The 12111-nt window shown below is 32.4% G+C and overlaps 1 protein-coding gene across 1 annotated transcript in view; it reads left to right on the forward strand.

The window, feature by feature from the left end:
- The first annotated feature begins 817 nt into the window (after window positions 1-817).
- The window catches only part of LOC143052456 (cell adhesion molecule-related/down-regulated by oncogenes-like), a 32827-nt gene continuing 21533 nt past the window's right edge, over window positions 818-12111 (forward strand). Inside the window, exons 1-8 of the mRNA XM_076225499.1 lie at window positions 818-851; window positions 1434-1550; window positions 1934-2044; window positions 6117-6230; window positions 7100-7213; window positions 7843-7953; window positions 9792-9905; window positions 11014-11127. Coding sequence (XP_076081614.1) covers window positions 6215-6230; window positions 7100-7213; window positions 7843-7953; window positions 9792-9905; window positions 11014-11127 — 469 coding nt within the window. The 5' untranslated portion in view covers window positions 818-851; window positions 1434-1550; window positions 1934-2044; window positions 6117-6214. The remainder of the gene's footprint in view (window positions 852-1433; window positions 1551-1933; window positions 2045-6116; window positions 6231-7099; window positions 7214-7842; window positions 7954-9791; window positions 9906-11013; window positions 11128-12111) is intronic.

The following is a 12111-nucleotide window of genomic DNA, read 5'->3' on the forward strand; positions in this document are numbered from 1 at the left end:
ACCACCACCAATATCATAAAGTCAGCTTGAGTTTGCTTTGCGGGACAAGTGGAATAAAATTCCTCGGGATCACATTAAACGTCCGGGATGATCAACTCCACGGCCCTGTGGAGATTGCACTGCACCACAGGGCTCTAACATTTTGTGTTAGGACTGTGAGTTGATGATTCGACATTGGATGTTTTGTTTACCTATTGCGCACGAAAGATGACAAGGAAACAGTTTTTTGTTTGGTATAGATCTATTGTTAAAATTGTTAATTTTCAAGAACAATTTATTTTGAAAGATTATCATTTCTAGTATAAATTTTATTTTTGAAAAACCAAGTGTTGCGTTTTCATTGGCACTCAGTATATATTCACTAGTAGGTATAAAACAGATTATAATACCTAAGATTATTTGCAAGGTCTATTAAGGGCTCGCCGAAGAATTTACACACGTATGTACCCCGTGTCTCCGTTGCCCCGTACATCTACTGCATTTACATGACCGCCCCCCCCCCCCCTAATTTTTTTGCATTAGAGTTTCTTAAAAATATTATGGAATGTATTAATATCTATTTCTTATATTTCTTATGGTACAAATGTTATTGAATATTCGTTCCATACGGAATTGCCTCCAAAAGGATCAATGCAGTTTTTAAATAATATTCAATGTAAACACAGATAATCTCTTTTGTGTTTTGACACAGTCCCCACATTTAAAGTGTAATTTGTCAACCTCAGCGTCGTGAATATACCTTTTCGTAACATGTCTAGTTATACATGTTATATGTTATATATAATATATCTTGTTTTCCGATATTGTTGTAGGTTTTGTTTTGTTATGTTTACTGGTGGTTAGTCAATACGGTAAGATCACTGACACAAGACAATCACATGTTTTATGTGTGGTGCAAATTATTCTAAGGTAGTGACTTTCACTTAAGTTTGATTGAAGTATGTCTAAAAGACCTTCAAGTGAATTGATTTAAAAAAAATGAGAAATACAACTACATTTGTGTATCAGAATTAAAGAAAAACTCTTGTAAAGGTCAGTTTACTTAATGGTTCTCATTATTTAATCAAATTTTATATAAGTTCAAGATAGTCGAAAAATGCAATTGTAAGAATTATTACCAAACACTAAAGATATCTACATTTTACCTGCAGATTTTGATTGTTCTCATTAACCTTGTATTTTCCCTAATAAAGTAGAGGGGATATACCTATCCGAAAATGCAGTGGAGCTTCAGTTATGAAATATGAAATGAACATATTGTATCATAACTAAGCCCCACCTTCTTACCTTTGATATTTTCGTTGGGATTCATATTTAGTTATCTTAAGTATGATACAAAATAAAATTGCAGATTAATAGACTATAGTTTTACAAAAAGACAAATTACTTCTTAAAAACATAAAAAAAAGGCTTTCAATTATATTACAATTTAGATTGTTGTGAAGTATACTTTGGGTCATCGTGCAAAAATGGGCATGTATCCAGTTGTTATCACACACATTGTACCTGTCAGTGTGATAGGGGATGGGCAGGAGATTGTTGTACAGAAAGTACGTATCTTGTTTATGTGTTGTTACATAGGATATATTGAAATATAACGAGTACGTACACATGTATCAGTTGCTATTTTTTTTCTTTTGTCATGTCGTTATCAGTTTATTTTAGAGAAAGAAAGTTTGTCTATTTATATCGAACTTTTTTGTACAGTTTCTCGTGTAATAGTACAATATTCCAATCTATGAATGGACAGTTTATTGCTGTTAATATTAGATCTACTCAATGAATTTTTTTTTTAAAGTTTACTTGCATCTCTGTTACATACTTGTTTTTATATTGTTGATTATGCTGTTTGGGTTAATTTGTATTCTTTGTATATATACTTTCTTATTTTAATATCATTTACTTTTACGTCTGTTAATGATATTGTATTTAGATATAAACGAATGCAACAGGAATTCCTGTGATCATGGAACATGCACCGATGGAATAGATGCTTACAGTTGTAGTTGTCATGGTGGATACACTGGACGTTACTGTGACAGAGGTTGTATAACTTGTCTTATGGTGTGTTATAAAAACAAACAGAGCCCGGCATGTTTGTATATATGGTAGCAAGTCATTTTGTGCCATGACCATTTCGTACCTTTGTCATTTCGTACCCAAAATTATTATTTCGTACCCAACATTTACCATTTCGTACTCTCGAGAAAACCATTTCGTACCCTATGGGCCAAATGCATCAACCATTTCGTGTTTACATATTTCGAATCATATATTTGTAAAAACAATCATAATCTTTTTAAGATATTTAACATTCTAAAATGTTTTTTGTTTTAAAATATAAACATGTATAACATAAATAAAATGCATCCTGCAGTAGAACAAAGAATTTGCTATTGATCTGTAACTATTTGTTACATTATAAACAGTTGTTTCTATGAGGAAATACAGTCAAAAAGGTTCACAAATCTTCCAAAAGGTGCGATTTGGCATTCATAATAACCTTCCATGAGGTACGATATGATATACATACAAATCTTCCATGAGGTACGAAACTGTATATATACAAATCTTCCATGAGGTACGAAAATGTATACATACAAATCTTCCATGATGTACGAAAATGTATACATACAAATCTCCCATGAGGTACGAAATTGTATTAATATGAATAACTCATGAAGTACGCAGTGAAAAACATAAATCTTCGATGGGGTACGAAATGATATGCATACAAATCTTTAATGAGGTAAAAAATGGCATACATGTAAATACCCTATGAGGTACGAAATGGTCAACGTACAAAATGGTAAGAAATGGTTTATTCAAGGGTACGAAATGGGGGTACGAAATGGTTAGGGTAGGAAATGACTATAATTCGTATACATCGATTAATACAAATATCGTAAAATCACGTCAAAAGATGGTACTACAAGAGACTCTTTAACATTTCCTGATCATTATTTGTAACTCTTTAAATAATTTACGTGTCGTATAACATTACATTCATCTTGGGGTATTTAGTTACTACAAGAATACCTAGTTTATTGATCACATGCAGTTATATGTTTATTTGTTTTATCAGATACTGGTACAAAAATCAACAACACTTTAACGTCATGAAAAGTAACCATGTCACATTTGAAAGAAATTTCGTAACCCCTGATTAATTTTTTTCTGTAAAAACAACAAATGATAAAAACAATCAAAGACCGTCCTTTTTTTAAATCAAATTAAAATGAATGATGATTGCTGCTTTTGATGTGCATTCCAATGAATATTACAAGGAATGTATATTACAAAATATGTAGATATGTCTGAACCAATGACAACTCTTAAACAGATTTATCCATCGGATCACTAGCAGTGATGGTGATACCAGGATGTGTACATTCTTTATAATATAATTCTTCTAAACATCAGCCCAACAATGTTAGATTTCTTAATATGCTTTCGCAATTTTTTTGTTCTCCCCTCGCCAGGATTCGAACTCATGCTGGGATATTGTTACACCAAATCGCTATGCACTGTATCCGACACGCAAGACCACTCGGACACCTAGACTCCCAAAAAGCTTTTGGTGACCGGGTGTTACCTTTCCTCGTCAGTTTTAATCTAGCGTCCTAATACAGTTCACGATATATAAGGCATGAAGATGGAATTGTTAAAGATCAACTTAAATATATATTGTAAAGGATCATACAAATCATATCATGTAATGTATTACGAAGCTCGATAAAACAACTGACGAGGAAAAGACGAGGAAAGGTAACACCCGGCCACCGAAAGCTTTATTTTTGTTGAAACAACGTTGAAACCTATGATTGCGTTGGATAAAAACCTCAATTTATATACGTGTGCATGTAAAACAAATTTCGTTGTAGGGGGGTCTAAATACAGTACACTAGAGACCATAATGACAGAAATTAAAAAAAAACTATAGATCACCGTACCACCTGCAACATTGAGCATTCCCATATCGCATAGTCAGCTATAAAAGGCCCCGAAATGACAATGTAAAACAATTTAAACGAAAAAACTAACGATCTAATTTAATTTAAACAAAATGAACGAAAAACAAATATGAAACACATAAACAAACGACTACGAGTAGCCGTTCATGTCATTGGCGGTATGAACATACCATATTAAATTTTGAACGTGTTGGTTTTCACTTTTAACGCGTTGGTTTCTACTTTCAACTCGTTGTTTTCATCATTTCCATCGCGTTGGTTTTCACTTTCAACGCGTTGGTTTTCACTTTCAACGCGTTGGTTTTCACTTTCAACGCGTTGGTTTTCACTTTCAACGCGTTGGTTTCCATTTTCAACGCGTTGGTTATTACCTTCAACGCGTTGGTTATTACCTTCAACGCGTTGGTTATTACCTTCAACGCGTTGATTCGTAATTCATACGGTATGCAAAACCAACGCGTTGGTTTTCAATTCCATACCGTGTTTTTTTCACTTTTGTCAACCAATTAAATTGTTTGTTACAAAGTATTTTCTAAAGATATCCTGTCGTCATTTGTGTATCCCTCTAACCGTTCATAAAACTGAATAAACTTCGGTATTCCAGTATTGTGGTTACCAAGCTCAAGTGATCCGCCTGACCCATTATAGACAAGCACCTGTGATTACATATACATATGCTTGTCTTAAGGTTACATAGTTATGAGTCGTGTACAATTACACATGTTAGAATGTAGTTAAATGTAATTGGATAATGACGGTTCCTGCTGTTAAAATTGGAAAAAAAATAACGTAAAATTACTAAACGACCTATATTTATTCTTTACTTTTTCGTAAATGATATTTTAGATTTCAACACTTCATACGAACATAGCAACACTTAAAACATGTAATAAAATCAACGGTACCAATTTTGTTGCACCAGATGCGCATTTCGACAAAATATGTCTCTTCAGTGATGCTCGTGGCCAAAATATTTGAAATCCAAAGCTTATATAAAAGATGAAGAGCTATGAAAAAATTTAACTGTCGATGTGAGGCCAAAAAAATTAAAAGAAACAAAATAGGCAAATGCTTAGACAACTTAGTAATAGATTACACAACTTAATACTAGATATCAATGATTTAACATTATTGGTTTCTTTTATGACAACCTAACCATAGAGTAGAACAGAAAAGCCATGAGAATATCCAAAGTTAATAAACCATGACAGGGTGACAGAGAGGTTGTGGTACGTAAAACAGGGTTGGCGAAGTATTATGTGCCCGGGAGGAAAACCCGTGTTTTTTTGCGGGCTGGGCAATACTCCAAGAAACGGTTAATACTGTGTAATACTTGGCAATATGCTTTTTAGGCTTATTTTAACACAAAGAAATGAAGACGTGGTGTAGTATCATAGTATTATAGCTAAATATAAACATTTCGTAGAGAAAATCATTAAGAGTCATTTCTAGAGGACGGGAAATCTAATTTCATTCTCTTCTCCACTAGTTCTATGAAGGCAGAGTACAAGGTTTGCACCTTTAAGGATACCTTGTTAATTTCCAAGCATTCTTCATTAGTTGAAAACAAAGATGGTATTTTGTTAGAAAGATTTTGATTGGGTAACATAAGTGTAAAACTTACGGTATGGAATGAAAACCTTACGGTAGGGAATTGAAAACCAACGCGTTGGTTTTTCATACCGTATTAATTACTAATCACCGCGTTGAAAGTGAAGACCAACGCGCTGAAAGTGAAAACCAACGTGTTGAAATTAAAACCAACGCGTTGAAAGTAAAAACCTACGCGTTGAAAGTAAAAAACCAACGCGTTGAAAATTCGATACGGTATGTTCATACCGCCAATGACACGAACGGCCACTCATAAACGACAACCACTGAATTACTGGCTCCTTGGGTCAGGCGCATACATACATAATGTGGCGGTTCTAAACATGTTAGCGGGATCCCAACCCTCCCCTTATTCTGGGACAGTGGTATAACATAAGAACGAAATATAAAAATGCTTAACTCATCAGATGGACAAAAATACAAGTGGACGTGGCCGGATACTTGTACTATTGTAACAAAACGCATTTGATTAATAGATCGTACAACTGATGTTCTTAATTATCTTGTATTTTGAATTTATTATCTACACAGAAATCAACGAATGTGCTAATAATCCGTGTCAAAACTCTGGAGTCTGTCACGATTATGTAAACCGGCATTCCTGTACCTGTAAATTTGGTTATACCGGAATGAATTGTGAAATAGGTAAATATATGTTCAAATACATTTTTAAAAACTTTGCACAATTCTAAAGTGTTTCAAATAGACTGACAACGAAGCAACAGTTGTCTCATAAATCCAATAAAAAAAAACCTGACGAAATCGAATGATCTTCAACAGGCGCGGAACAGAGCATGTTGAGGGTAAGTATCTACTTTGCATGCATCACCTGCCGATCAAATCTTCACTTAGTCAAAATATCACCACAGGGATTACAACTGATAATTTGATATGGATAACAGGTGTCTATTCTAATAACTAAAGATCTAAAACCGCAAAATAATGAAGCAAGCGAGTTGGGCAGTTTATATTAGTTTATGTCGTCACGAATTAAGTTATGTTACCGCGTTACTATTGAAGCACTAACTTGTTAAGTCCGTAAACATGCACGAGCGTAAAACATTTATAAAGATATAACTATTGTCATTGACGGAGCAGATTAACTTTCACAATATTTCGTCTCTTGTGTGATAAGCGAACGCAGTTATGAAAAGAAGTTTTATGACCATAGTAATCATTAGTATACTTATTTTCTATCGTCGTTACTTAAAGACTTTCAGTTCCTGTGGTATCAATCAGTCAAAACCTAGTGCTTTGTTGCTTTCATACTATTACGAATACGTTGACGTAAAACTTGACGATAATTCGGTTATTCAAAAACATCTCTTATTGACTTTCCTTACTTTAGTATGATAATCTTTCCAGATACTATTTTTACTTTAAAAAAAACATATTTTGGTGTTTTGTCAAAAGAGAGTAATGGTAATAATGTTGTGCTGTTGGGTATGATTTAAGATCAATTATATCAATATTCAAACCAATTATTGATTCTTTTGCAACAAATATATTTGCAGATATCGATGACTGTGCAAGCAACCCATGTCAACATAACGGAAGATGCATAGACCATCTTAGTAGTTACACATGCTCGTGTAATGTGGGATATACTGGCAAACATTGCGAAATGAGTAAGTATAATATATACATGCATATGTGTGTCTTTGTCAAATGTGTGTTCTTACAAAGAAATGGTATCTTTAAACGACAATCTGTGTTATTTCATTTAATTGTTCTTTAAAAATTGTATATGGGATGGGAAGGTTTGTGATATGATTACACTGGTAGTGTGGCAACTTAGTATTATATTGTTTTAAACTTTGATTTTTTTTTTTTTTTTTGCTGACGTTCGGTATCAGTCGGTGATTTATATCAGAACACCCTTTTTCTATCAACCATTTATCCAATATGGAAAGAACAACTAAGAACATATGATTTTGTAGCACCATTGAACAAGAGAAGAGATCTAGTGTTCAATATTAAGTAGAATTCATATGAAACGGCTAGCACTTCGCTGTCTAACTAAAAACATCGGTCAACAAAGACTATTAAAAATCAGCTTTCTACATCCTAAACAACATCTAGGAATAATCAATCCCAATAATTCACATTTGTTTTTGTTTCTGTCCTACAACATAAAGTTAAAAATTTCGGAGACATTACGAGTTTAAACAATGGATGTTTCATAACTTAACGTGTACCAAAAATAATCAAGACATAATAGTATCTAATCATATTATACTACAGCTTTCCATTTTAGACATTGAATGTCATAGTAACCCATGTCAGAACGGAGGGATCTGTACAGACGACCAAACTACTGGTCATACGTGTCACTGTTCAGGATTTACTGGAAACAATTGTGAAAAAGGTATAACAAATATGACAGACATGAACTAACAAAAACCACTTAATAACAAGCTTATGATTTAAAATATGGACTTGAAGAATGTGATAGAACTAAATATGTTTCTGAGCTATAAACCTTTGCTCCAACACCAAACCAAGTGACAATGGTGTAACAGCACAAAATAGGAGCAAACTACAATAATATGTTGCATGCGCTAAACAAAAAAGATCGGCAAAAGCCTCCTTACCCATTATAAATAATTCCTATATAAATTTTGTTTAGTTATAGAATGTTTTGGGTTTTGTTTATCAAATTTAAACTTTAATGTATATTCCTTCTTTTAATCTTTATATAGATTTCGTTATAATAATCGCAATAAAATAGTATGTGTTTTGTGATACTATCATGAGTTGGGTTTTTTCACTGCTATTTAGATATTTATTTAATCACAACAATATTGGTATTTGAAAGTATGTGTGCACATCATTATAATTATTTGACTCTTTTTATTTCTTCATTTGCGACACTTCAATTTATTTTCGTTCATTATTCTGTACGTAAATTATGCAGTTAGTTTTTAGTTTGTTTTCAATTTGTCATTTCGGGGCTTTAAATAGCTGATTAAGCTGATTGTATTTGCTCATTGTGGAAGGTAGTATGGTGACCTTCAATTGTTTATTTCTGTGTCATTTTGGTTTCTTGTAGAGAGTTGTCTTTACGACAAACATACCTCATCTTCATTTTTATAATTACGTAGTTAACACATAAATTGCGGCATAATTAATTTTTAGATAGATAATACAATATGTAAAATAAAATGTTTCTTTTGTTTTGATTTCAGTCTTGCTCTGATTCTAAACAAGAATGATTTCTTTTCCTTTTCAAGATAAAATTCTTAGAACGTAATTAAATTTCAACCTCTCAACATGCACGTAGCTTTGGTTGCTATATATAGACAATAATAGTGCATTGACTTGACATATCAACGATATAAGGATGAGGCTTAGAAACGGGGAAATGCGAGGCTGTGCCGAGCATTTTCCCCGTTTCGGGCCGAATCCTTATATCGTTGATATGTCAAGTCAATGCACTATTATTGTCTTTATACTGCAATCTAAAAAAACATTTTCAATTGTTGTTTATTGTGTTAATGTTATTTATTTGATTTAAATATTGGGAAAAATCCCCCTTTAAAAAGGCCTCATATCACACAGACTGAGAAATATAAAACACGTTGAAATGTACATCATAACCGCAATCAATGATGAACAAATTCGTTGCAGACTAAAATATCATCAATAAACATAAAACATAATGATTTATAGGTTGCAAACAAAAAAATATTAATAAGTGAAATATGTTTTCCCAAAAATTTCAAAAGAAACAAGTTTGAGTCGTTAAACGCATCGTTGTTTACATTGGAAACAAGAACAGGTTGAAGAGGTCGTATGAATAATTAAATATAATTTCGACAATTTCTATTCAAATATTCATGAGGAAAAGTGATATCAGGTCAGTGACCGTATATGGCATAGAAATATACAGTCAACGCATTTTGACTGCTCAAATAGAACGAGTGCAGTATAAAAACTCATAAGAACAGGTATGTTAACAGCTACATGTAACCATTCGACCTTTAATAGTTAACAACGCCCATACCATATAATAAGATAAAACGGACTCGGTGAACCATTTAAAAAAGATCACCAATGAGCGAATTATGAGTGAATAAGATTAAGCAAAGTTCGATAAAGACATACGACAACTATTGGAATACAAAGTTGTCGATTAAATCCGTTTATCAGCCTTAAAATATGCAAATGTATATCAGTTATTTAATATTGTTTTTGTCTACCTAGAAATCAACGAATGTGCTAGTAGTCCATGTCAGAACTCTGGAGTCTGTCATGATTATGTAAACCAGTATCTTTGTACCTGTAAATCTGGTTATACAGGTCAAAACTGTGATATAGGTAAATAAATGTTAAAAACTTCATTAATGATTTCAAAATACTACATTGCACAATTGTGCGGTGCTTTCAAAAGGAGGGAATAGTACTTTCATAAATACATTTGTTAAAGACAGGTTAGCATACACAAAAAGGAGGGAATTGCATTAAGTATCGATTGACTATTATATCAGACGACTATCATAGTATCTTATCATTTTCAAACACGTATATGAATTGAATCGTTCAACTTCGATTGTGACGGTAAAACTTATGTCGTGTCGTTCTTCCTCGTTTCTCTATCAGAGCACTATCCTGTTGAGACCATATAGCGTATATTAATTTCATGGGATATGATAGGATTTGTATTCTCAGCCAAATTTGAGTGCTTTTCTAGTGTCTTGTGCATATTCTCTAGCGTATTTATGCTCTTACTCATCGAATTTTGAATTTTCAAATTTGTATTACTGCGATCCTGGTACTATCATTGTTTAATATCTTGAGTAGAAAATTCGAAAACGTCTGTATAGTTACTTAGAACTTTCAGTCCCAGTAGGAACCATTGGTGTAAAGACAGTGTGTTTTTTACGAACATAATATTCAAGATACTATTGCTGCTAAACTGCGAGATAAAACAAAATACATTATTTAACGATAACCTAAAATATTGCCTTTTCCTTTAAGCAATGTTAAACCAAATACAGTTTTGTTGCTAAATTTGATCAATTTTTTGTATCTCTCTTAATTTCCAAACAACGTGTGTTTTCCAATGTACTTGTGAAGAATCTTCCAATACATGTGAGGTGCTTATAATAGTTTTTATTGTTGTTTTGGATTTTTCACACATTTTTCATCTTAATAGACGCAGAGGACAGAACTTTTAAACATTGACTATTGTATGAAAATAACAAACAGTTATAATAAGTACACACAAAAGTTATTGTTTTCGATATAGGAAGCCCCATCTGAATTTTTATTTCATAATTTACAATTTCTGGTTACTGTCTTATAAGAGCAAGTTATAATTTTCGGAACGTTATGAGTGTAAACAATTGATGTTTCAGAAGTGTATTCGTTTACAAGAACATCAAGACATTATAGTTCATATTCAGAAATATAATTTTTATTTTAGACATAGAATGTCAAAGTAATCCATGTCGGAATGGAGGTATCTGTACCAACAACCAAACAACAGGCCATACATGTCACTGTCCACTCGGATTTACTGGAAATAATTGTGAAAAAGGTACAGTATCCCAATTTCTATTTCCATGAAACTTATTTCATCGATATCTCTGACCATAAGTAAAATTGTATTGGCATCTTTGATACAAATATTACTGTGCGATGAATTGTTTCTTTTTCTAAAATGATTGTTGTTTTCATATTTGTCGCACTTCATTTTTACCACGGTTTTGTCGGTCTCTCTTACAGTTTTGATTGTCCCTTCGGAATCCTTTTTATTTAAAGGCGAGTAACACGATTTGCAATAATAGAAGTATTCATTATAGTTTAAATGAAGTGGATTGGGGCAAGTAAAGGTCACCTTCTAAAGTTAGATAAACTGATAACGTATAGTCACATATAAAAGGCTCCAAAATGAAATTAAAAAAAAACAACAGAAAACTAAGTCTTATTTAAAAATGTAAAATTTGAATCCTAGTACATATGATGAGTTTATTTGCAACCACTGGGTCGATTCCTCTGCTGATGGAATTTTTATTCCTCAAGAGCATCACCAGCCTAGTAATTAGCACTTCTGTGTTGACATGAATTAACATTAATATGAGATTAATTATAAAATAACTTTTTACAAAAATTGGATTTTTTTTTAAATTAAGGCTTTTCTACCAGGAAGAGATTACCTTAGCAGTATTTGGTAAAAGTTTTAGGAATAATCTTCCACCTCAAACTATATTTATATTTTTTTACCTTTTTTTTATTCGAGCGTAACTTATGAGTCTTTTGTAGACGAAACACGAGTCTGTCGCAAATACAATATTTCAATTCTGGTATCTATGATTGGTTTATTTATAATCATTCAATTTTTTAAAAACAAAATATGACAGACATGAACCAACAAATCAACAAAAACCACACACTTACAAGCTCATGACTTAATACATGGACTTCATAAATATGACAAAACTACACAATTCTGTGAACGTTAAACCTTTGCCATAAACAGTGATGAAACATCACAACAACAGAGCAAACTATAAAAAGTAAG

Source organism: Mytilus galloprovincialis, chromosome 11, assembly GCF_965363235.1.
Source record: "Mytilus galloprovincialis chromosome 11, xbMytGall1.hap1.1, whole genome shotgun sequence".
In the NCBI taxonomy this organism is placed as follows: domain Eukaryota; kingdom Metazoa; phylum Mollusca; class Bivalvia; order Mytilida; family Mytilidae; genus Mytilus; species Mytilus galloprovincialis.